Genomic DNA, 26,016 nt, shown 5'->3' with positions numbered 1-26,016 from the left:
TAAATAGCCTTCTGAGAATCTCTGCGCAATCATCTTAAACAGCGAAGTGGAGAAACCAAGCTCATATTTGGACTCAGTCATCCATTTCCCAGCTCTGTAAGAGTCTGTGTACACTACGAGTAGAATTGTCAGGGGACTGGTAACAACACAGCTCTATTTCATAATGTAGATAGGACTACCAAAGGTTTTTGCATGACCAAGTCTTGTGTACAAAATGGAACCATGTTTTAACCAGGTCAAGGGGAAAACCATATTGTAACTAGGTTCCCTGACATAGTTTTGCTTTTTTATGTTGACTGTCCCTTAGAGATTAGCCATTGGAAAGGTACCTGCTGAGTTCCAGAGATGAAGAATAGGTTCTGACTCCACAACGCTTGCCAGGTGGCATGTACCAGTGTTTGTAGCAGCAATTTAAAAACAAATTGTGAGTGCCAGCCCTTCATTGCAATTGTTACAGAGATTGGGGAAATAAAAGAAGAGAAATTCCACGGCTGAGGGAGCAGAGAGAACCCCTAATCTCCTTCTAGCTGAGGCAGTGTGACAGGAAAGGCTGGCTGTGAAGAATTGGTAAACAAAGAGCCATCTGGGAGGGGGGGAAAAGGGGAAGGATGAGCATAAATGCAATGTTACTTTAAAGTGCCTTGTCTCAAGTCAAATGTTTGTGTCTTAGATTGCTGTGACTTAATAACGTCGCATTTAAACTAAGCTTTGAAGTTAACAGCTGCTAGTGTTTGGCTGCAAATAGTTTTCTCCAATGTTGGGTTAAAGGGGTAACCGTGCATCAGTTTCCATTCTGACCACTATTTTCAACAGAAAAAGCTAGAGATTTCATTATTAAATTAAAATGTTTATATAATATTGAATAGTAGCAGAAATTGCAGAGATCCTAGAGTTACAGACTAACTATATTTTGCCTGAAAATTGTAAAGATTTTTTGCATGAAGCCTCTAAATTATAGTCTGTCTTCACCTAAAATGCACAGGGATTCCCCCCCCCCCATGTTGATAACACATTGATCAATAGCTAAAACATTGCAGGGGAACAAAGGTTTTTTTGTTTTTGTTCATTAATTTTTTTTCAGTGGGAATAACTCAGTCCAATCTATTTTTTCACTTATTCATCGGGTTTCAGTCATTAAAAAAACCTTGATCTCTACCTTCAAGGAACCATAGTAACTAGTAGTTGCGAGACAGTTTAAGCAGGACAATGGTTTCCCTGAGGGCCTATCTACTCTATAAGGCTAATTGTGCTAGCTCACAGTAGTCTGGCATTCTGAAGGGAGTCCACCTTCTGACATATTGGGGTTTTTAATTTTTGTCACACTGATAGGGCAACATGGTTACAGAGCCGCCTTAAAGAATTGTGTTCACAGCTTCCATCTGTACCTGTATTTTCCCATCCATGGTACAGACAAAATAACCCAACAACCCCCCAACACCAACAATAAAAACCCAAACAATGTTAGAATATGGACATCCCACGGCATGCCCCGGCACTGTGCACTATCGGGGCTGAGCGGGCAGGGTAGAGAGGCACCGTCGCTTGTAATCTCAGAGGCCAAGAGATGAATGGGCCCTGGCGAATGAAGTATCCTCTCACATCCTTTGGCCTGTGACATATTGCTTCTGTGAACAATCCACGTCTCCAAGGCTGTTCTCCAGCACCTTCACATTTGAGGGTGGAAGAAAAAAGAGTATATTGATGAAATGATCTCTCATAGCAGTGGTCTAAGCGTATCCCTTAGTGTCACTGCAGTTAATGGGTAGCTATATTCACTAAATTCATTCTACCAGTATTGCTGGCTTTTGATGATTCGAGGAGTCAGGTCCTACCAGTGTAGCGCGAGGCCTATCCAGATGCAAATTCCTGCTTCCACTATCTCTTTCCTTCAGAAAGGCTCATACACACCACCCTTGCTCATCAGCAGATTTGCATTGGTTCTTTCTGTGTCTCCTGCCACTCTTTTTTCTCAAGCTGGTTGCTTGCTGGGCGGAGAGAGGAGACTGTTCCCGCTTAGGTTTCCTGGGACAATGCTTGTCAGTTCACAGGCCACTGCTGTGCCTGACAGAAGCTCTTAATTGTCCTGAATGAAAGCAGAAATGAGGGCAGGTTCTGGAAAGAGAAATAGGGCATAAAATTAAATGGTTAATACAGTGTTTTTAAAAAAACAAAAAAAGGCGTGTGAGTTTGTACCAAAGGTGCGAACACTATTGCAATAAAGTATGGTTGGGAGCAAATATAGGTAGAAAGGCACTTTTAAGCATTTCGCCCATGTTTCCAAACGCAGAGGAGTACACTGTCAGTAGATGGTAAAGAGATTTACCTTTAGGACTGCCATCAGTGATACTGGGAACTGGGTGGTACATACTGAAAAACTTCCTTCAGATGTCTCTTACCAGACCAATAGATTTTAAGTAGTCTGTTGGCTGGTCTACACTAGGGGTGGGGGATGGGGGTCGATGTAAGATATGCAACTTCAGCTACGGGAATAGCGTAGCTGAAGTCGACATATCTTATTTCAACTTACCTCGGGTCCTTACGGCGTGGGATTGATGGCTGCGGCTCCCCTGTTGACTCCGCTACCGCCGCTCTCCCTGGTGGAGTTCCAGAATCGACGGGAGTGCGTTCGGGAATCGATATATCGTGTCTAGATGAGACGCGATTTATCAATCCCCAATAGATTGATTACTACCCGCCGATTCGGCGGGTAGTCTGGACGTACCCTGTGTGGAAAATCCATAAAAAGGCATTGCTATAGCTGCCCAAGTATATATTGATTTAATTTTCATTTTTGGAGGACTCAGAGGATTAGGGCTACATTCTTCTGCAACAAAGCATTGAATAGATGTGGTTTTATGGTATTTAAATATGCTGCTTGCTAATGCCTTTCTCGTGTTTTTCCTAGGATGTACATTATTCTTCTACGAGAGTGATGGCAGATCTGGAATAGACCACAACAGCATCCCAAAGCACGCTGTCTGGGTGGAAAACAGTATAGTGCAAGCAGTGCCCGAGCACCCAAAGAAAGACTTTGTTTTCTGCCTCAGTAATTCCCTTGGGGATGCATTTCTCTTTCAGGTTTGTTCTGTACTTGAGTTATACAGAGTTGTTCTTTTTAACCTTTTTGTTCATCTTGCAAACCAGGGTGAAATTCTGACCCCATTGAAATCCATGGCAAAATTCCCATTGACTTCAGTGGGGTCAGGACTTTGCTCTAGGCGAGTAGAAAGGATGGAGTTCCTGCTCAGTAGCATTCATTCATTATGTAGAGAAAACAACCCTGAGGGGGCTTGACACCAAATTCAAGTCCCTTGTACAGTCCCAAGTCTACTATTTTATAACTCGCTGTGCTCTCTGCTTGTGTAGATAGATTTAAAGTCAACCGGTAACGTTAGCAAGTGGTTTTGCAACCCTATGAAAGCCAGAACTTTAATACAACTTAGTGCTATGGTTATAACACGGTTTGCTCCCACCTCCACAGGCAAGACCAAACTACAGTATATACTGCCCCAGAAGGGCTAACATCATAGCACTACCACATGTAGTTTGACTTCTATATTTGGGAGGGCAGCTCCAGTTAGGCCAATGGGGCCATGCGTTTGCAGGGGAGGGGTAAGTGGCAAATTCTGCACCTGCCCCAGGCTTGCGTTTTGGGGGGTGTTGCAACCCGCCAAACTATGCCCATGGCTAAAACACAACCCCCCGTCACAGTAAATATGCAATTGAAGATGGGACCTTACAGAAAGACCTGAGAAATGTACATGAGCATGAGTTGTGTGAATTAGCAGGAAATATTTGGAGGTCCACAGGTTCTTTTCATTACAGTTCACAGTGCGGAATCCCACACCACTCACAACAGACTCCACTGAACATTTCACTTTCCTAGGTCAGTGCATACTATGGTTCTAAATGTCTTGCAGATTTTAGATATTAAAATCAGCTACTTTTCTGCTTTATTTACAATTTATAGTTTATTAGCAGCTTAAAGAAAACCTAAAACTATACAATGGCCAGATGCTGATCTGATTAAAAAATAGCTCTACCTTCCAACTGTCTTTGTTACTCTGATCGGTTTTTTGGGGTCCAATCCAGCATTCCTTTCACACCAAAAACTCCTGTTAGCTATGATCTGACATTCTTTTTTTTACCAAATGGAATGATCAGCCTGCATTGAGCAGTCATTTCCCAGCTACACCCTTATCACTTTATAAGCCTAGCTATTTGTTGCAGATTTTCTCAATCAGTGAATTTTGTTTTGTCTAGTGACAATTTGGGAATGTAAATCTTTGATCAAATGGAAAAAATGTCTGGATTTTACTATATTTTTATATTCCGGTCCACTCTTGCAGAATGATTCTCCCCAACATTTCTTAATAAACCTTTAAAAGCAAACCTCTCAAAAGTATGCCCAGCTTTTATAAACATGGGGCCCGATCCTCAATTGCTGTAAATTGTCATAGGTCTATTGACTTCAGTGTGGCTATGCTGTTGATAATCTTGGCCCATGATATTTATACACACAAAAGGCTAAATTCTACCCTCATTTACATTGCTGAAACCCCAGTATATTTTTCCATAACTAATATTTGATTTTCTTCGCTGCTTCCTCCACCACTCCCCAATGCCTTTCTCTTAGGAGGTGTTTTTTGTCATCTTGGTGTGCTTCCATCCAGGGGGCAAATACAGTAGCATGTGGCCTCAGCATGAATTAAATAAGCTGTGAAGCACCACCACCGTCAGATCTATTTACATGAGTATAAAATCTTTCATTTGCATTTCTTTTGGAAAACCTCCCTTCTTGTAAAATTAATGCCAGTAGAGGCTAAATACAGAAAAGGTCACATTCAATACATTTCTTTTGTGGCAACTCAAGGTCTTATTCGTTAAAAGCTCTGTGTCATAATGTCATGACTAGATTTTTATGTAACTTAATGTGGGAAAGAGCAAAAGAGAACCTTTTCAAAGTAAATTATTGTTTTCTTGTGACTTATGAACCGCCCCCCCTTTTTTTGGAGGAAGGTCTTCTACATAGTGGAACCCATGTAACTCTAAAGGAAGAGAATTAGAAGAAAATGCAGGGGTGGATTTGGGGAAAGGGATGGGGAATCAGCCATAATTGTGGAAATAATTTGTAAGTGATTGTAGCCCCAGGGCTTAATCTTATGGACACAGAATTGCTGGAGCATGTACACTGCTGTTCAACAGTGTTTCTTAGCTACTAATAATACGTACACATAGATTCATACAATACAAAATGTTATACTAGTTAGTTTAAAAAAAAATACCAGGGAACAGTAGTAGATTATTTCTGTCCAATGGAGACTGTAGGCTTAGAGGAAACATAAAGCCACAGTTTAATATTATACCTTTTGTAACAACTTTTCTCACTGCATTGTGTCCAGAGACATCAGACATCTCCTACATTATAATTCCCTGTTCAGTCAGTTCCTATCATGCCTACACAAATCCATTACATGTGGATGTCACATGCATTTGCCAGAAGTTCAGTGTATCTTGCAACACCACATACATTTGAGATACATGCAGCTTGTTTACAAGGTTTTTCCTTTCCGCTGGAGGCAGAGCAATCCTCTTGGTCTGCGTGCTTAATAGCCTGTTCCATGTCCAAAAAAAGAGTTAAAGTGCTTAACAAAAAACAGTCGCCCCCTCCTCCCAAACAAAACAAAACAAAAAACCCCTAACAAGAAGTTAATCTGATATAAAAATACTATTTTAAAAGAGAAATAAGACATTTTACAATTATTATTGTGCTGTAGATTACCATATATTTGATCACACAACAAAACAATCTGTCTTATTTTAATGATTTTTTCTCCATCATCTGTACAAAGAAGGGTTTTATACAATAAGGGCTAGCTGCTGCCATCCTAACTCTCAACTAGCAGTCTTTACTCCACAGACCGTTTGATTATTTCAGTAGCATTGCTCGCCAAGTTAGGTTCTACTCATCACCAGGATTGGTGGCAAATTCTAGTGAATTCCTCAGTGAATGAGAGCTGATTAGATTGCTGTGAGCTTGTTTAGATTTAACATGGAAATACAGTACAATTTCTATGGTATCAATAGAGAACAAAGAAAGAGATATAATGTTAATTCTGTCAATATGGGCCTGATCCAGCTCCTGGGAACTCAGGAAACTAACCCTGTTCAGGTTAGTATGTAAGCATATGCTTAACCTTAAGCACACCTTTGAGTCCCATAGAAGTAAAAGGGGATTCTGCGTGTACCTAATTGCTTTCCTGAACTGGGCCTCCTTGGGAATCTTTTCATTGACATCGATGAAAATTGGATCAGGTCCTTAGCAAATAATGATAACCTCTGGTGGAGTAGGAAGAGGCAGTCTTCTTACTCCTCATTGCTGGTGACTGAAGAAAACAGATGGTGGTGGTGATATTTATGGATAAGTAGGCTTAATTAGAACAAGGTGGTCTGCTATTCGCAGGTCCTTTAGCCACAAGACAAATACTCATGTGATTACTGTTAAAGGTTGACATGCAAAGAAAGTCTATTGAATCTCTTACAACATATTGTTGACTATAAAACTTTGTTTCACTATATGCTGTAAATTAGTGAGGGCTTAGTAAGGGGGTTAGGGCTTTTTACTTTTTATTTTGTAAGGATGGAAAAGGAGTACATGAAATATTTTCTTTAGCTGTAAAAAAAAATCTCAAATCAGAATGCTGGACTTCCATGAAACTGCACCCCTGTCACGTATACTAGTCCAGCATTCCCCCCTCCTCCAACTACCCCCATACATGCACAGTTTGAGAGAGGCAAGTGCAAGGGATCAGCAGGGTGTGTATAGAAATTATGTGGAATAAGAAGAGTAGGCCTTTAACAATACAGATTGGATTCAAAGGTGGGTATAGTTACCTTCATGTTCCTGAAGGTGAGTTTAGCTTTCCAAAGTCTGGGAAATGCTGCAATCTTAGCTGCCGACATGAGAGGGGAAAACAAGGATTTTAAATAGCTCACATCACCATAATATCTGAGTGTTTCACATACAGTAATACATTTATCCCTGCAACACCTTGTGAGGTGGGGAAATATTATCTCCATTATTCATATGAGGAATTGAGACAAAGAGTGACAAAGGGCCTGATTCAAAGCCCAAGGAAATCAGTGGGAGCCTTTGGTTAGGCCTTAAGTAACTTCCCCAAGGTTATGCAGAAAATCCATACCAGAACTGGGAACTGAACCCAACTCCCCTGAGTACCAGTCCAGTGCCTTAAGTCAAGATCATTCTTCTTCATGGCCTCTTTAGGTTGACATCCCTCCAGATATGTTTGCAGTGTCGTTGTAGCCATGTTTGTCCAAGGATATGAGAGCTACAAAGTGGATGAGATAATATCTTTTATTGGACCAACTTCTGGTGGTGGAAGGGAGAGAGCCACCCAAATACCCTGGAAGAATACAGGGGAGAAACACCCCTCCCCCACCCCACTAACCCCACACCCCTAGTTTTCCCTACCACCCCACCTTGGAACCCATAGGGGGTATCATCAAGCAGTTACAACTCATACTTGATGGGGAGCAGATCCTGAAAGAAATATTTCCCGAACCCCCTCTTCTGGCCTTCAAACAAACCCCAGCCTCACTAAGCTCATCATGAAAAGCAAACTCCCCACAGAACAGGACACAACAATTCAAAGTGGCACCAGATCTGCCAGAACAACAGATGCAAAACCTGCAGATATCTCTCCACTGTTATGGCGATCAATATCCCCAACATACCTTTCAAGATCCTTGGCTACACATGCCTATCACAACATATGCAGTGCATCAAATGCTCCAACAACAACTATGTGAGTGAGACCAGACAATCACTATGCTCTTGAATGACAGAAAAATGACAGAAGACAAAAAACACTTTTCACAAAGCAATCATTTCATATCTGACCTCTCAATTATCATCCTCAAAGGAAATATGCACAACACCTTCAAAAGACAAGCCTGGGAACTTAAATTCTTAACTCTGCTAGACACTAAAAACCATGGGCTTAACAGAGACACTGGTTTCATGACTCATTACAACAATTTGTAACACACCCAACTCCCTACTAACCCTTAATTGCCCACTTCATTTTAAGTGGTCTCCTACAGCATGTGTGAACCCCTTGTGCTTAATGATCTGTCCAACCTCATAATTAGTTCACATGCTCTGGTTACTTTCTCCAGACCTGAAGCTCAAAAGTGTGTCCCTTCCACCAAAAGATGCTGGTTCAATAAAAAGATATTACCTCACCTACCTTGTCTCTCTCTTCCCTCTGTGTAGGGGAAGATATATGGCAGTGGTTCTCAAACCTTTGTACTGCTGACCCCTTTCACATAGCAAGCCTCTGAGTCTGACCCCCCCCCTTATAAATTAAAAACACTTTTTTATATATTCAACAACATTATAAATGCTGGATGCAAAGCAGGGCTTGAGGTTGAGGCTGACAGCTCACGACCTACCATATAATAACTTCACGACCCCCTGAGGGGTCTCGATCCCCAGTTGGAGAACCTCTGATATATGGTGACATGTTTTCCAGATTAGAATAGTAGCAAGTCCAATAAAACATGCATCTGATAAATAAAAAAGAAAATGGACCAGAAAATAATAAGCAGGAGGGGAAGTATGGGCATGTAAAATGGATCTCTCTAGCTTTTATTGTTTGTGTGTGAAACTTACAATTCTAATGATTTACCAGAATACTTCATAATAAAACCAACAGAAAACTGAAAAGAGAGAATGGTGAGAGGAAACATGCTCATCTATTAACAAAAGTACAGTGGTACCATTTGACGTTTTATTTTCAGCTTGCTGGCATCTCTACTAAATATTCTGGTGAAAGATCAGGGGATGCTGTTAGCAGCAGTAAATATGGAAGAGCCTGATTCTCATTCATGCTCAGGCCCCTTATTATAAGAAGGGTGAATTGTTCAGTGGTTAAAGCACAGGATTGGTGTTATGGTGATCTTTTTAATATTCCCAGCTCCTTCATTACTCGCTCTTTGATATAGTATGATAACTACTATATGTCCTCATTCCCATCTGTAATATACTGATAATAGTACTTACCTACTTCCCAGGGGTGTTTGTGAGGATTGAATCCATTAATGACTACAGAGGGCTTTGAGACCTTCATTTGGAAGCAGCTATACTTTGCTCTTGTATTAAGCTATAAGCTGATACTATGGCCACGTATTATTTCATTGATTTATTATTAATTGTTGCATGCCAACCATGTGCGCCACGCTGTTAGGACAGACGTTGTCTGCCTCAAGGAATTTGCAGTCTAAAAAATTTCATTTTATTATTTCAAATTATTGTAGCATTATGAAGGCCAAGGAAAGTCATTTTTAAGCCCTTGCTAGCAAATATGCTACAGCTGCTAGGCATAGATATATGTCTAAATACTGAATTCAGGGTGCTGAGCTAAAAATGGCCTGTTTCATATGCAGTATAGAATGACAGTTTTTTATTTCTTCTGTTATAAGTGGATTTAAGGCTTTGGTTCTTGAGATCAAGGGAAGAGGAATCTCCTGAGAATTGCATTTGTTAATCTCTAATCAATTTTAAGAAGATCCTGACTTTTTTTTCCTTTCCGTCTCTTCAGACCTCTAGCCAGACCGAACTAGAGAATTGGATCACTGCAGTCCATTCTGCTTGTGCCACTGCGGTAGCAAGACAACATCACAAAGAGGACACGGTCAAACTGTTGAAAACTGAAATAAAAAAGCTGGAACAGAAGATAGATATGGATGAGAAAATGAAGAAAATGGGTGAAATGCAGCTGTCCTCAGTAACGGACTCCAAGAAGAAAAAGACCATACTTGATCAGGTAATCTTTCTTGTATATCTGAAACAGATTAATGTTAAATATCTGAGAGACTTATAAATGCTGCTGCTGTTAGAGGCTTAAATATTGAACACATTTATTCTTCTGTACTCAGCCTACCTAAGTATGGAACTCAGAAACTGCCTCAATTCTGTGTTTTCTCTTATCAACTTTATAGCTAGCATTGCCATCATGACTCCTCTGTTGCTTGTACTTCCAACTTAAAGTGGGCAACTTAGCTGCATTTGAGAAACAGAAATCCTAGAGCAGATGTCTCTCCTGCTGTCACAATGGCACCTTATTTTAGGAAACTAACATATGGACCCCGCTTCATTAAACAGCAGCACTCTTAACCCAGGCTGCCAAATGTGTTTGGAATTCTACCCATAGAAGGAGGGGGCTTCTGGGTCTTTAATGTGCTGAGTTAAGGAGATTTCCCACCCCGCAAAAACCTTTGAGAAGAGGTGAGAGGGGGGAGGGGATGCTTATCTTGCTGTTCAAATGATTCTTTTCAAAGGCTTTAAATCCACAACCAGAGGACAGAGCAGTTTTTCTGTCCCCTTATCTTGCTGGTTTTTTAGCACTCTGAAAAATATTTTGTACCAGCAATTTTAATTACTTAAATGAGTCCTCACACAGGCTGATTATAGGGCTCTTCCACTGATAAGTTTAATTATCTCCAGTGTACCTCACTTCTTTTTCAAATATAACACCGCGCTTCATTGATTCTTAAACTATCACTGATGATGATGAAGAGCCAGGACTCTATTTGTGGAATCTTGTTGGTTTTTTTGGTCTTCTCATATCTCTATTGTCCTTGATGTATAAAATCTGCCTCTTAGGAGCTATTCAGAAGAGAATTCTGGGAAACAAAGAAAATGAAAAATGGAATTTTAATACTGTTAATTAGCACTGAATCAAAGTAGCAGTTGCCTTGGGAGACGATTTCTACGATGAACATAAAAATATTTGTTATTCATCCAATTAAAAAACTTTGAATCATTTTTGTTTCTTTTCCCTCCTTTGAAATGCAATCAATGTTGATAGAAAATTTAATTAATGTGATTTTCTAGTAGTATTTTTTTAAAAGATATTTACTACTGTGTTCTTTTTCTCTTCCATACCACTCCCCAATCCACACTTTTTACAGATCTTTGTTTGGGAACAGAATCTTGAACAGTTCCAAATGGACCTATTTCGGTATCGTTGTTATTTAGCTAGCCTCCAAGGAGGGGAGCTGCCAAACCCAAAAAGGCTACTTGCTTTCGCAAGTCGTCCAACTAAAGTTGCAATGGGCCGTCTTGGAATCTTTTCAGTATCTTCTTTTCATGCACTGGTGAGTTTCAGCTGAAGCCAGAGGTCAGCACTGGTAAACTATAAATCGCTTGGTGGTTTCACAAAGAGATTAAATCAACAAAAGCTGTCATTGATGTCTGTGGGGTAAATTCTTACTTCAACATGCAGGGATTTCTGCATTTTGGGATGGGTACATGTCTTTGATCTAATTTAAAAAATTGATACTCTGAAGTGATTGTCTTGAAGGAGATTTGGTATCAAGTTTGTTCTTTTTAACCTTAGGAGAACCACACCTTTTATACATGTATAATATTCATGCCAGATATACTTTATACATATCGTCATTATAAACACACTGCTGACTGTTACCAAAACCATAACGGGGCCCAAGAACTTCCTTACAGACATGGTGGTACTGCGGGTGTTAAAGATGACCCAGATCCAAAATCCCTGTTCCAAACTTTGAGACCGTCTGGATCCAAACTTTGCAGCTGGTCCCCATCTCTCCAGTGGGCTGAACCAAAAGCCTGGATGTGACCAATTTTGAAATTTGAGAAGATTTAGCTCTGGCTGTGAACTTTGCAGCTTGGGCCCCTCTCCAATGCCTGTGAACTCATAGGGCCTGATCTAAACCCCAGTGAAGTCAATAGGAGTCTTTAAATTGACTCAGTATGTGTTGGATCATACCCAGTATGGCAAGACCAACTTTCCCACAGAGTGAATAAGATTATTGGCCCATCTAGTCCAGTATCCTGTCTCCAGTAGCGATCAGCACCTGATGCTCCAGCAGAAAGTGTAAAACCTCTCCTGTACTCTTTCCCATTTGGCAAACAAGCCTTCAGCTGTGTTAAAATGGTTTAAATTTAAATACCATAACAATACAGCTCTTTAAAACACATAAAAATGTACTGCACACTGTTGCTTTTTGTTATGAATTTAAATGGCATGCCTGTAGTTTAGGCTTGCGTTCCTGGAGCTTTACAGAAATAGCTGAGCTCTGCTGTTGTCTTGTAGATGTCAGCTGTACCCTTCAATTGTGAATACAGAGCTGTAATTCAGTCAGAGGCGGTTTTATTCTTTTATATAAAAAGATTAGCATCATCATCCTGATAATTGCTGGTGAATTTATATTTTTAAAGAAGCGGGTCTTCATTTACATTTGTGCTCATTTTCTTTTGCCTCTAGCTTTTCGGTGATGAATTTTATTGCATTGCATGGAATTTAGCTAAATCTGCCTTCTCATGTTGCTTTCTCTATAGCCCCAAGTATGTTGTCTTGGAAAAGAAAAGTTCTTCCCTTAATAATGCATCAATGGTACAGTTACATTGCTATGATTCAAATATAGAGTTGAATTGTGTAAGATATGGGGCACCCTGAACTCACATTGAGGGTACTGAGTTATTATGGTGATGAGCATAATATAACAAACTAGACTGACAGCACACTCATCCTCTCTTAGGAGAGCTTGTGTAAATTAGCATAGGGCTATTGACTTCAGTAGTGTTATAGAAATGGTCTAAGTAGACAGGTTCAGAAGTCATGGTTAGGTTGGTTGTTCTGTACTATGTTAGGCAGAGGTCTTGTTAGGTCTTTCCGATACAAGACAGATACCATAGATAAACTAAGTAAATATTCACAAGGTTTGCCTTTATGAAGCTAGAAACCTGCAACGGCAGTTCAACTTCTGTTTTTCCCTTACTTGTCCACTTTCCAGATGACAAACATGATTACTCTCAGTATATCTGTTCTCTGGATGCCCAACCCAGTATTCTGTTATGCCAGTTCTCATACCGTATTCATGCTTACAGTACCAAAACCAGTCTCTCAGCGTCTTATCACAAAGCTGCCTAGGTTTCTTTGTTCTACCCATGACTGTGTGCCAAATGACAGTCAGATATTGTTAGTTTCGTGTGTGGGACTCTCTTAAAAGTAGGTTTCAGGAAATTCACCTCCAGGGTTGCAAGGCGGGTGTGTCCTTTTCACTTTTTTCCCCAAGTCATACTTGCCATACTTCTTACCACTCCTTCTTTCACAAAAGAAGTGCTTGGGTGTCCTGCATATTAGAAGGAACACCCAAGAAGCTTGCGAAGAAGCTTTGCTTCTGACCGATGATCCATTTTTTCCCAGGAGGGATTCCCGGGTTGGGAAACCTTCCCAATTACCATGTCATGTAAAGGCAAATAGGTTTTAGCTAAATAGATTGTTATGGGTCATTGTTTTCAAATATCCAGGCAATCGACACTTATCTAACTTGAAACTTCATTTCAGCTCCCACAGGATTGTGCTGAGTTGCTCTTGCACAACTGCAGTGCCCCAGATTACATCATTCTGTATAATCACAGGTACCACTGGAGCCCTATCGGAGTATGGGCTGCATTTTAGGGGATTAGGTAGGGTGGGTTATTTTGTTATATAGCACAGATTTCATGGGGAAATACTATATCTAATGTAACAATCTGTACTCTCTCTCTATAGATAGATAGATAAAATCTGCAAAACTGTGCTATAGAATAATAAACTGTCACTTCCTGAGCCTCTAGAGCTGTATTCCATGGGGAACTGTGATGTCACCGAATGATGCATTCTGGGGCATTACAGCAGATCTAAAGCTTCCTGAGAGGGAGGTAGAAATGAAGAAGTGGCGGGGAAAGAAATGTGCCCTGAAGGCCTCTCTTACTCTGGCTATAGGAGGAATTCAGGACAGTAAAATGTACTTAGTTCTTCATCTTCCCTTTTCTTGTTTTTAAACACATTATTCACCTTTAAGGAAATACTTGTATTTAAATGCCTGACATTTGGCCTGCTAGAAATCATGAATCTGTTTAGGTGAGCACAGTCCACTTTACATGAAGGAATAAAGACACAGACGAAGCTCTTCAAAAGTGACTAGTGATTTTGGGTACCTCCCTTTTTGGGTGCCAATCCTGAAACATTATAAAGGGGCCTGATTTTCAGAAAGTGCTGAGCTCTCGCTCTTTACAAACCAGGACTCTTTAAAATAACTCAAACTGGACACCCAAAACCATTAGATACTGTCTTTTTGTGTATGTAATGTTGGAAGGAATGAGTTATGTTACAGTGGGAGGCAAATAGCTGATCTGGAGTCATCAACGTTCCTGTTGCGAATACACATTGGTTGCTCCAGTATTTACCATTTGCCCACTTGACTTCACTGTCAAAGCCTGTAAGCAATGGTATACTGGGATGCTGCAGCCTTTAATTTTAAAACCTTACGGCACTGGCAGGTGGCAGCTCGCACTGGGGAGGCCGGAGTAAGAAGAAGAACACAGGCCATGTCCAGATCCGCCAGCAAACGGAGAAGCAGGTTTTCTTCTCTTTGGGGACTGGATACTACCTCAAAGAAAAAACAAGGGAGGCCAAGCATTAACCAGGTAGGTAGATAGAACATTAAGCTTCATTGTTATTTTCAAGGCTTATTTTATTACCATGCAGAAGACACTTTGAAAAATAGCCCCAGCTCAGGGAAAGAAGTGTTGGTTACGCCGAGCACTTTTAATGTGCATTGCATACCCAGCCTTAATCTCTCCTGTTTAATCCTTCATGGTTGTGTAGTCATCACACTTAATATTCTCTTCAAAATGAGTCATTGTAATTACAGATAACTATATAACAGCTCATGTTTAAATGGTCCCGAGTGAGGTTTTAGGCCCATACCTTTTTTGAGATGAATGGGCTGTCCTTTGTCTGGAGACTGTTTTCTGCAAGTTTAGGTTAGTGAGGCAGCAGCAGAACATCTGTTTACAGCTGCATTTTTTGTAATAGGAAAAAAATAGGAAATTAATTTTTCTTTAAATGAAAGCTTAGAATTTGTAGAATGTTACGGGTAAGTTTGGAGAGAGCCCTGTAATGGACAATTCTCTGTATTTAGGAGGAACAATCCATGCTTCTTTTGAACAAAATCTTTCATTTTCATGCTGTCCCTCCCAAAATCTTCCACAGACAAATGTATTTCAGTGGATTAAGCAGGTGTTTCCCTGCCTTACTCTCCAAACATCCCTAATTATAGCTTTCAGATATTGGTAGTTATGCCTCATCTAATTGCAGGAATCACAGGGTTTTCTTTTTCTTCTGTTCTCTTTTTTTGGGAAGTGGGCGGGGCAGGATTTGTTTTGGGTTTTAGGCCTGTGATTTCCTCCTGTCCCTGTTGTTAAGACAGTGGTGTGGGTGTGTGAGTATTTATTGCTGAGGAATATGCCATATAATGTGTTGTTAATGAGACATTAAAAATCCACCTCATGCATGTTCTCATCAACTCTTACCTTTGTCTATCTCTCTAGTCAGTTCAGCCCAATGATTACAAAGGGGGCAGAATTTCACTAGAGAACTAGCTGATGCCTGATGAGCATTTTCAGAAGTTATATTTCTATTGTGTGTAACATGCTTCCTTTAAAAAAAAAAATTCCCCAAACCAAGCAACGTCTCTAGTGCTCAGCAAGGATTCTGTCCATGCCAAGTTTCAGATGTCAGGTATTTGTGCCATAGATTGCCAAATCCCACTGCCACTTCCCCTCCCCCCCCCCCCCAACAGAGAGGGGGTTTTTCCCCCCCCCCCCCCCCTCCACAACCCTGAATTGGCTGAGGAATTTTGCTCCAATTAAAAACATTAGATCTGGACAGAGACCAAGCTTTAAAGAAAATTCAGAAAGTGAATGTTTTGGAAGGTTACCAGTATGTCTAACTCTGTGGGGATTAGGCACCTAAATACCTTTCAGGATCTGGGCCTGTATGTTCTCTGTAAATTTAGGCCCCATTCCTGCTGATATTTACTCATATGCTTAATTTTAAGCATGCTAGTAGTCCTATTGACTGTTAAGTTAAGGGTTTGCAAAATGGGGGCTTTAGATTGTAAGCTCTATTGAGCAGTGTCCATATCTCTTTCACATCCTGCATAGTTCCTGGCCCATCTTAGACACTACATAAATAATAATTAATAACACAATTATAAATAAGTGAATACATGAAGTTATAGAAACTGTTTTCCAATCTTAATTCTAGCAGGCTTCTTGTAGTGCCTGATGTAATGAAATCAAAGCTGTGTGTCTTCCCTTCACCAAGATGATAAATGCTTATGCCCTATGCCCAAAGCTGTAGTGGATTGTTAGTTTTTGCAGGTGTGCCAGTCTGGATCCATTCCAAGTCGGTTACTGCCTGATCCTGCAAATACTTCTTCTCTACTTGTATTCTTGCTTCTGCACTGTCCCATTATCTTAGTGTCCTTACCTCCTGTTGGATCATTAACTGTTACTTCACTAGCATAAAGTCATGTTGCGCCCAGACTGTTGTGGTTGGATGAGTGTTTACAAAATAAACAAAAAACTTGCTTATAAGAAAAATTACACAGCACTCTTAATCTAGAGATCTCAAAGCGCTTACTGAAAGTGGGTAAGCGTTATTATCCTCATTTTACAGATGGGGAAACTGAAGCACAGAGAGGATAAAAATTGTCCAGGTTCACACAGCAAGTCACCAACAGGACTGGAAGTAGAGTTCAGGCCTCCAGTCTCCCAGCCTGCTGCCCCATCCACTAGGATATTCCTGCCTCCCTATGTCTTTTTAGGAATCTGATCTTTTTTCTTTTGTATTTTTTGCGGTTATCATTGAAATAGATTTGGTCAGTTTAACTTACATGCTTGATGTCAGAGATTTTTTTTTCTTAAGACCCTGTAATGTGTCCTATTTAGAGTCTGTTTCCAGATTTGAGAGCATTATTGAATTATGTTATAAATAGCATTTTTTGCTCTTCAGGTCTTTGGTGAAGGAGTTGATTCCGTGAAGAAGTCTTTAGAAGGAATCTTTGATGATACAGTACCAGATGGCAAGGTAAGAAAACCCTGGGCTTTACAAAGGAGTTCCATTAATTTATTTGCCTGCTTGAAAATAAAGCACATTCTTGCAGTGCTAGTAAGATGAGGTAGAATCTTGATAGGGAGGCAGATCCTATGACAGCAATTCTGCCTGTAGTAGTTTCTACCAGGTATGGAGGGACAAGATGCTGGGCCTGCACCCTCTGTAGACTGACATCTTGCCATGAATGGGATGGAGTCATTGCAGTCATAGCGACAGGGATCCACTGGACAATCCATTCTGTGGCTAGAGTTGCAGAACCCGTAAGGACTATGAACCTTAGGAGGATTCCTAACCTACCAGTTTTAGCATATAACTAATTATAGTAGGCATTTAATATTGTTTATAATAATGTCATCATTTGTCATGTGCTAAGTTTTTACTTCAGCAGATGGAGGTGATGATGCAACACTGTATGTTAATATACAATAAACAGGCTTTGATAATGTTAATTGTAATTGGCAAAGGATTTATGTGAACCTACTGCTAATTTAGGATTATTGCAATTGGAAAGTACAGTATTCTCCACATTTAGCTTTAATACTATATGCTCCTCCATAAGGCTTTTAGCTTTCCGAAAACAACCACAATCCCCTTCCCAAGCACCCAGAGGAAAGTCAGCTATAAAACACTGTTAAGCCAGTGCTAAGGAGCACATTTTTAATGTAGTGAGTAGGGATTTAGCTGTGTGACTCCATTTGTAGCTAACAGGAATTGTGCAGCTCTCTCACTTGCTCAAAAATGTACCCCCGAGGGTCCAACTTCAACCTACAAAAGAGAGACAATTCAAAATGAATGCTGGGATATGCTATCCTGTAATACTTAGAAACCTTAGCACGGTCAGCTGTTTTCTTTGTGCTTGGGGGTAACTGGGAGAAATGATGCATTGGAGCCTTAATTTTTAACATCAGTCCTTTTTTTATATTATGCCCCCCACATTGCTAATACCCATAGGTATTGCTCTATTTAACTCCATAGGAATTTTGCATTGACTTCAATGGGGTCAGGATTTTACCCATAGTGTTTGTGGTTTGACCTTATTACTTTACACTTGTACTTGTGTAGCACCTTTCATCTGGGGCCTTCAAAGCGCTTTACACTCACTGCTGAATGTAACTCACAATTCCCCTATAGAGTGGAACAGGAGTACTTGTGGCACCTTAGAGACTAACAAATTTATTAGAGCATAAGCTTTCGTGGGCTCCAACCCACTTCTTCGGATGCATATAGAGTGAAACATATATTGAGGAGAAATATATACACACATACAGAGAGCATGAACAGGTGGGAGTAGTCTTACCAACTCTGAGAGGCCAATTAAGTAAGAGAAAAAAACTTTTGAAGTGATAATCAAGGTAGCTCAGTACAGACAGTTTGATAAGAAGCAAGTGTGAGAATACTTACAAGAGATATCTTGTACAATAAAAGCCCAAAATTCTTCCAGTCCAAACTGCAATATACAAACTGCAATTCCACTGCTACTTGAGCATCCACTAAGGGCTGGTCTACACTAGAAAAGTTATACTGGTATAATTATGTTGATTATGGGTGTGGGTTTTTTTAACCAATATAGTTATACTAATATTAGCCCTAGCACAGTCACAGTTATACCTGTATAAGGGTGTCTTACACCACAGTAGCTTATTCTTCTTCCCAAACTAGAGTAAGCTATACTGGTATAAGCACATTTATACCAGTAAAATTGTCTCCACTCTGGGGGGAGTGAGGCGGTAGGGGGGTGGAATTGCCATTTTAATCTGTACCAGTATAATTTAAAGCAGCAAAACTTTCTAATATAGACAAGCTCTTAGTCTAGGTTTGTGAATAAAATGTCTTAACTGTAACCGGGTTGCCCAGTAGGGTGTATGTATAGTACAGCATACTAACTTCCTTACACTTGGTATTGAAGAAGAGATGGATGATATTTTACCATCAATGTTTTAATTAATGGATTTTTCTCTTCAGAGGGAAAAACAAGTGGCACTGACCAGCACCCATCAGCATAATCCTGATTGTGATATTTGGGTTCATGAGTATTTTACGCCATCTTGGTTCTGCCTGCCAAATAACCAGCCTGCTTTGACAGTAATCCATCCAGGTGACACCACAAGAGATGTTTTGGAAATGATTTGTAAGGTAACGGTGTACTTTGAAATGAACATTTCAGTGAAAGTTTTTCATTTCCAATTTTTAGGCATTTCATGAACAAATCTGCTATACGGTGTTTAACAGACCAGTTGGACTTGAGGTATAAAATCACAATAACTCTGAGTTGTTTAGTAAAATTACACCACATTGAATAGGAAACAAAATTCTTAAATATAGTGTTTAGCTTTTTTAAAGAAAAGTCTGTGTTTTTGTTAGTTGTCTTTTTCTCTTAAAATACTGCAGTGAATCTATAAATTGCCTTCACATGACATCCCCACCAAGCCCTTTACAATTCTTTCCAAGATGACACAACTGCATGTAATTCACCTCGTCCCACAACGATGTCTCTATTCCCTTCCCCGACAAGCCACCCAAAAGAACTTCCTGCTGCTGAAAACCCGCATGATAGGGGATGCGGCCTTCTTCATTCCCATTACCAACCCCACCTGCTTCCCCATGACAGAGCTAGCTCCTGCTAAACTCTCATGTTACCTACCTCCCCCATACAAGTGTGATGACATCACCCATTTCCCAAATTGCTAAGTAGCTCCCAGTTTTCAGGTGTCATCCACCTGCCAAATAAGGAGTGTTCTGAGAACTAAAGCCAGAACTTCAAAAAGAATATGAAATCACTGGAATAAAAAAAAAAGTTATCTGTGTTTACCCATGTTGCAGAGTCAGTTTCATTCAGTGTGAGGAAGGGGAGGAGAGAAGGGAACTACATCCATATACTGGAAACACACATTTACTTTTCAAAATAAATAATTCAGATAAAAAATTGGGTAAGCTTGGCTATTAAAAGCTTCCAAAGCTTTAAACTTCCAAATCTCAGGAAATGAAGTTTATAGTTTTGGTTAATCTAACCCATACTCTCAGTGCTAGTGCCCAAATAAAGCATTCTACTAACCAGCTAACTTGCAAACTAAAACTAACTTGCAGAAACTTAAATGCTGTTCTGGGGCTTCTTTTTACTTAAAATAGCAAGATCTATTAACAATTTAACTTTGGGGAGTTTTAAAGCTATGTTGAGCATGCTTCTAAAGAGCTGGAAGGTGCAAAGAAAGGCATTTGTTTTGGGTAATTATACACTGTACTCAGCTCACTGCCAGGTGCACTTCTAAAGACTGCTGCAGCTTCTGAAAGCTCCTCATTGTAGTCAGGGAGAGATGACATTTTTAAGAGAGAGACATAATAGGGAAGTTGGGTGATACACTATTAGTAATGATTTATTTTTAGGGCTGATATTTTCCTTCTGGATAAGAGTGATTAACTCAGTGGGTCAGATCCTCAGCTGGTGTAAATTGGTGGAGCTCCACTGACTTCAGTTTACGCCAACTAAGGATCTGATCCACGTTGTATTTTTGTGGGTTGGGGTTTATTTAGAGCTAATATCTGTTTCCTTCCTTTCCATAATAGTTGTCAGTCTGGAAAATACTGATGGATGCATTCTTTTCTATAACATTTAATAATCAATCTCTTTCTTCTGTCTCTTGCATTCAGCTCTTTCTTTTTCCTTTTACTATCTGATCCACATCATTTCACATCAGTTTGCCATCTGCCATCTGAGAAACAGTCAAGTTCTGGTATAGTAAACATTTCAAGATCTACATTTCATTTAAACCTCTTCATGTTGTAGATGTAGTTAAGACTATCCATGTCATTAAACTGATCTTGACTATTCTATCCGATAATTCAAAATGCAGTAGAATATTTGCAGAATAATGCATTCTTCTTGCTAATGCTGCTGTTTGTGTGTAATCATCGCGTTTTAGGGTTTTAAAAAATATTTTTAGTATTTGGGCTTATTTTTTAAGATGGTTTGGTTTTCTCTGAGATTTAACAAGTAATGTCATTTGGAAGCCAAGAAAAAAATATCAGTTTGTGTGTGTGTATTTAAGTATTTCATACTAACACGTATCTATGTAAATTTATATATAAGTATAGACAGATATTTGTATAGTGACTGTATGTTTCCAAAAGGTGGGGACTTGTATCTCCTGAAGTGAATGAAGTGCCATTCTATAAGCCCAATGTATCTGCCAAGGCTAATACATTTTCTAAGAAATGCCATCTGGATCAAAATATATGATCAAGATTATCAATTGACTCTTCTATTTCTTCTGCAAATTATCAAAATCAGGGATCTCTCAGAAATTCATGGGAACAAATAAGCACCACAAAGGAATGGAATACAAACATGGTGTAGAAATTTCTGGATTTGAAAGACCATCTACTGAAGTCGCCCAACAATTTTGTCCTGTTTTCTGTCCTCAAAATCAATTAGGAGGAGAAATCTAAATTGACACTGCTCCAAAACAATATTCTGCTAGTGGATTTTTTTCATGGTTTCAATACTGCATTAAAAATCTCTCCATTTGCCTCAGTCCTAATCTTTGAGATGGTGAGCAAAAAGGTTATGCTTCTAATCAAACATCTCCAAAATGACCTGCATGAAGATAGATACACTTACAATTTTCTTTGGGCCTGATTAGGAACCCACTGAAATAAGTAGAAAGGCTTTCATTGACTTCAGTGAGCTATAGATCAGGCTGTCCAGGGGGAAAGTTGCTATGGTAAGATGATAGCAACCCCAAGGATTAACATATTCCCTCAGTGATTTCTATAGGATTTCTGAATAGTGTTCAGGCAAATTGAAACATCATTATAAGGATATTTCTTGGAATAGGAAGAAATCTAGTATTGCTGTTTGGAAGCTACAAACATACAGAAGCGTGGGCAGTATACTTCTCTTTGGATCCTAGACTCTATTAGATTCCATTTAACGTCAGGCTAAATCTTGTTGGCATGTCATTCTGTCAGTAACTGCCAGGCAGACATCTCTGATGTTGAATGAGCTGCAGAATGTACACAAGGCACAAGAGATCGCAGAATGACAGAGATGGCTACTGGGTCATCTATTCCATTTCTCTGTCAGTACATTGTTTTTTACTGATAGTATACTTTTGTGCTGCTTTGTCCAGTTTTGTTTTAAATGTCTTACACAATGGGGCATCTATCCGTTCCATATACAGTCTCACATTGAGATTTATCAGAGAGCCCCCTGATTGTAAATCTAAATTTTCAGATCACTCTCAGAATACAAGGCAGGTGTATACATGTATTTTTATTGGATTTGAGGTCCCGACACTGTTTAATGTGGCAGGTTTCTCATCATTGACTCCTCTGATAACTGGTGATAGTAGATTAATCTGACCAGAAACTAACATCTGGCTGATTTATTAATCTGCACAATTAAAACAACCATGCTTCGTGTGTGTGTGTGTGTGTGTGTGTGTGTGTGTGTGTGTGTGTAGTAGTAGTATAAATAGGCTGCAAATAAAATGGCAAACTGATAAATGCTGATCTCACAAAAGTTTTGGTAGAATGAGGATGTCTTATTTCGCTATTTTTATTTTGTGGTAAACTTCAAATTGTTTTTAATTAACTAATATATTGTCTAAATTACAATGGTTGTCTGATTTGATACTCAGTTTTCTGTAGTGATAATTTCATCTGTTTAAATTAGACAGATTTAGATGTAAAGTCTGATTTAATTAGTTGTGAATAATATTTGTTTCAAATGGGGTCCTTTTTCAGTGTGTGAATCTTTCCGGGTTCTAGATATTCACTGCAGAATCCATAAATGAAAAAAACCCATAGGCTGATATTTAAATTGTTCACAATAGCTATTTGCTGTGCATTATTCATTATGTATGATGTGTGGTTCTTCACCTAAGTCCTAGAGTGTTGCTTCTACTTTGTGATTGGGTAGCTGAAATTTTTACAGCACTAGAATAACAAATTATGCAGTTCCTGTACAAATTTTCAGATCAATCATTGTACTAATATCTGGGAAACTTTTGGGATTTGTGACTATTTTCTGAATACAAACAGTGAATAATAGACTCCACAAATAACAGTGAGGGATGTACTTGCCTCTTATATTTGTGAATCACATCTGGTGCTAGTCAACAGCTTATTAACTTTGCAAAGTAACTTTTGAATGCATCCTTTGTATTTGTCATTGCCCTAATGCATTTTGATTACACACTGAGTTAACCTTGGTTTGATTTAAGGTTATTAACTGTGCAGAGGAAAGGTCATTACCATCTCCCAGGTCAAATGCCATACCCGCAGCTAACCATAACGTCTTTAAAGTGACATAGGGTGTTTCCACTGGGAAGTAATCCAGTGTGCATCTCTAGAGTCATCCTCATGCTTTTTTAAGCTAGCATACTATGTGCTGTTTACAGTCTAAAGTACTGAGGTGGATATTTTATGCATAATCTTGCTTGCAGACTTATCACAGAATGCCTCAATGTTAAACTATGCAAAGGTTCAGAAAGAAACTACTTTCATGTTGTATCTTTCTCTTTGTTAGCCAGAATATATTTTCTTCTTCTTTTTTTTTTAAATGTACTTGCATACAGGAAGTATGGTCTAATTCCTTTGCATTAATAATACTGTGCTCAACATCTCTATAATAATATGGAGTGGGTGAGGATAGAATTGCCAAATAAGCAAAATTGAAGGTGGTACTTAGAGTAATAGCATTACTTATGAAATACCGATAAGCAGTTAGGTGAAAATTTCTTATTTGGAAGGGGAGGAGAAAGAAACTTTCAGACTCTGTTTAGGTTACAAAATTTTCACTCCTCTTATGATAGAGAACTTTTTTTTGCCCTGGTGTCATCATCTATTTCTCCTTAAACATGTGTGGTTTTGTTTTATTGTATATAACTGTAGTCATTGTCTTTTCTCTCTTAAAGTGTCTCCTCTGTTTGTTGCAGACATATCAGCTAGATCATTCAGCTCACTTTCTACGTCTTAAGTTCCTGATAGAAAACCAGATGCAATTTTATGTACCAAAGCCAGAAGAGGACATCTATGAATTGGTAATGCTAATTGCCGAACAGTGTTAAATGATACTTTAGTTTACAGGGCACTATTAGCTATTCACTTGCATTAATCAAGGCAATTTTAAATCCAGATGCAATTATCTAATATTTGTAGTGCATGGAGTTAGGCTTTTTGATTTTGTAGACCAAAAATCACCTTGTAGTTACAGTGCCTTGCAGTCCATAGCAAACAGCCTCACCATATAAACGACCTTATTTGCATCCTATAAAATAATCTTAACAAGTATTTCCTCTTGTAGACGGAGTGGATTTGTACTCGCTGTGTATGGAATAAAATCACAGTCACTGGTGGTAACCACTATATTTAATGTTGAATTTGAACTTCCACTCTAATCCCCCTTTTTTCTAACGTTCCTAATTTTCAGTTTGCTCAAAGAAATCTCTTTTGTGTCAAAACATTCCATACTTAGACACTGCTCAAAGATGATTTTTTTCCCCCTGTTGGGCGGGGGTGGAGTTTGAGGTAAAAAGGCTCTGGAGTAACTCAAATGGTATCAAATTGCTTTCCTCCTATGTTTCAATTGGAATATTTGAATTTGCATATCTCAAAAACTGCTGAAGTAAAAAAATCAGTTAAAAAACCCCCACACCGCTGTCAGTTCAGGATGCCTCTGTTAATGGTACCTTACTTAAGGTTGTGTTGGGATGGAACAACACCCTCAACCTCCACCACCATTATCACCCATAAAACATAATAGAGAAATTAAATGAGGGGAAATAGCATTAATGGCACGTTAGAACTGAGAAATTAAGCACTCAAAAGACAGGAAACTCAAATGTTAAGGAGCCAGATCCTGGCCTTCACTGCTTAGAGGGATCAAAACAGCCTTCTGGGAAATTCCCCCAGGGCCAGGGTAGCATAGGGCTGATGTAGCCATCCAACATTCTATGAAAAATAAAGCCGTGATCCTGCAGCACTTATGCACAGTGCTTAACTTTAAAATCTTAATTTGAAATCAGTGGGACTATTCACATGCTTAAAGTTCACAATGCATGTAAGTGTCTGAAGGACCAGGACCTAACCTATCACCAGAGGGACAGCAGTGCACGTGTCGTATTGTACATGTGTATGCTTACTAGAAAATCTTTGTGATTATTTTTATTTAGGTGTTTCTTGAAGAGATCCTCTTGCAATTAACTTATAATAAAATTGACTAATGCCCCAGTTTTGTAGTCTCTCAAATAGCTATTTACAGGGTTATTTAATATTAATGTTGCCTAACTCTCTACTTTCCTTCTAATCAACAGCTTTTAAAATCTATTCATTTAGAAAAAGTTTAATAGAATTTCTGAGGCAACTAAGATGTTCTCTTTTCTTTCATCATAAACTAGGTGATTTTTCAATCAAAATTAGAGATTTGAAATCTATATTTTCAAAAACATTATTTTATAATGTAAATGAAGTAATTATATTCAAACATTTTTTTAAAAAAGCCCATGGAGGCTTGTAACTCTGAGGGTTATTTTTTAGTGTTAGCTGTGCTACAGGATAGTTGCTTTTTATTTTGTATTTGTTTTTAGTGCTTTTAGTGCTTTTTTAGAGCAAATAAGCATGTCAGGTTTCTTTTGGCTGGAATCTGACATGCTAAACTGCTTTCCTTTCCATCTGATTTAGGTGTTACTGTTCTGTAAAGTAATGCATGGCTTTAATTGGGAAACAAGGGACTGTGTAGTAAAGGCCTGAGCGTTGGGTTGGAGCGAGGGAGAAGGCATCAGGAGTTATAGGAAGGGGCGGGGACGGAGGGGAGAGAATCAAAGCTTTAGAGGAAAATGGCATCTGTGCAAGGACATGAAAGGCTTGAGAAGAGTTAAAAAAGCTACTGGAGATGGCAATGCCTTGATCTTTTGGAAACATTGGGAGCTGAGAGGGAATCTGACTGGAACAAAGAGGAAACACTGCCACCTAGAGTTGAAGATTGGGCTTGCCGGATAATGAAATGGTG

General features: G+C 39.2%; 1 protein-coding gene across 3 annotated transcripts in view; it reads left to right on the top strand.

The window, feature by feature from the left end:
- Nucleotides 1-26,016, top strand: part of TIAM1 (TIAM Rac1 associated GEF 1) — a 263,548-nt gene that overhangs the window by 180,515 nt on the left and 57,017 nt on the right. For all 3 annotated transcript variants that reach the window (XM_034793594.1, XM_034793574.1, XM_034793584.1), the window contains 7 exons: nt 2,906-3,078; nt 9,624-9,848; nt 10,996-11,181; nt 14,387-14,533; nt 16,908-16,982; nt 18,972-19,142; nt 23,945-24,049. In XM_034793594.1, coding sequence (XP_034649485.1) covers nt 2,906-3,078; nt 9,624-9,848; nt 10,996-11,181; nt 14,387-14,533; nt 16,908-16,982; nt 18,972-19,142; nt 23,945-24,049 — 1,082 coding nt within the window. The remainder of the gene's footprint in view (nt 1-2,905; nt 3,079-9,623; nt 9,849-10,995; nt 11,182-14,386; nt 14,534-16,907; nt 16,983-18,971; nt 19,143-23,944; nt 24,050-26,016) is intronic.

The sequence above is a fragment of the Trachemys scripta genome, chromosome 1, assembly GCF_013100865.1.
Source record: "Trachemys scripta elegans isolate TJP31775 chromosome 1, CAS_Tse_1.0, whole genome shotgun sequence".
NCBI lineage: Eukaryota > Metazoa > Chordata > Testudines > Emydidae > Trachemys > Trachemys scripta.
This window is presented reverse-complemented; position numbering and strand designations above follow the sequence as displayed.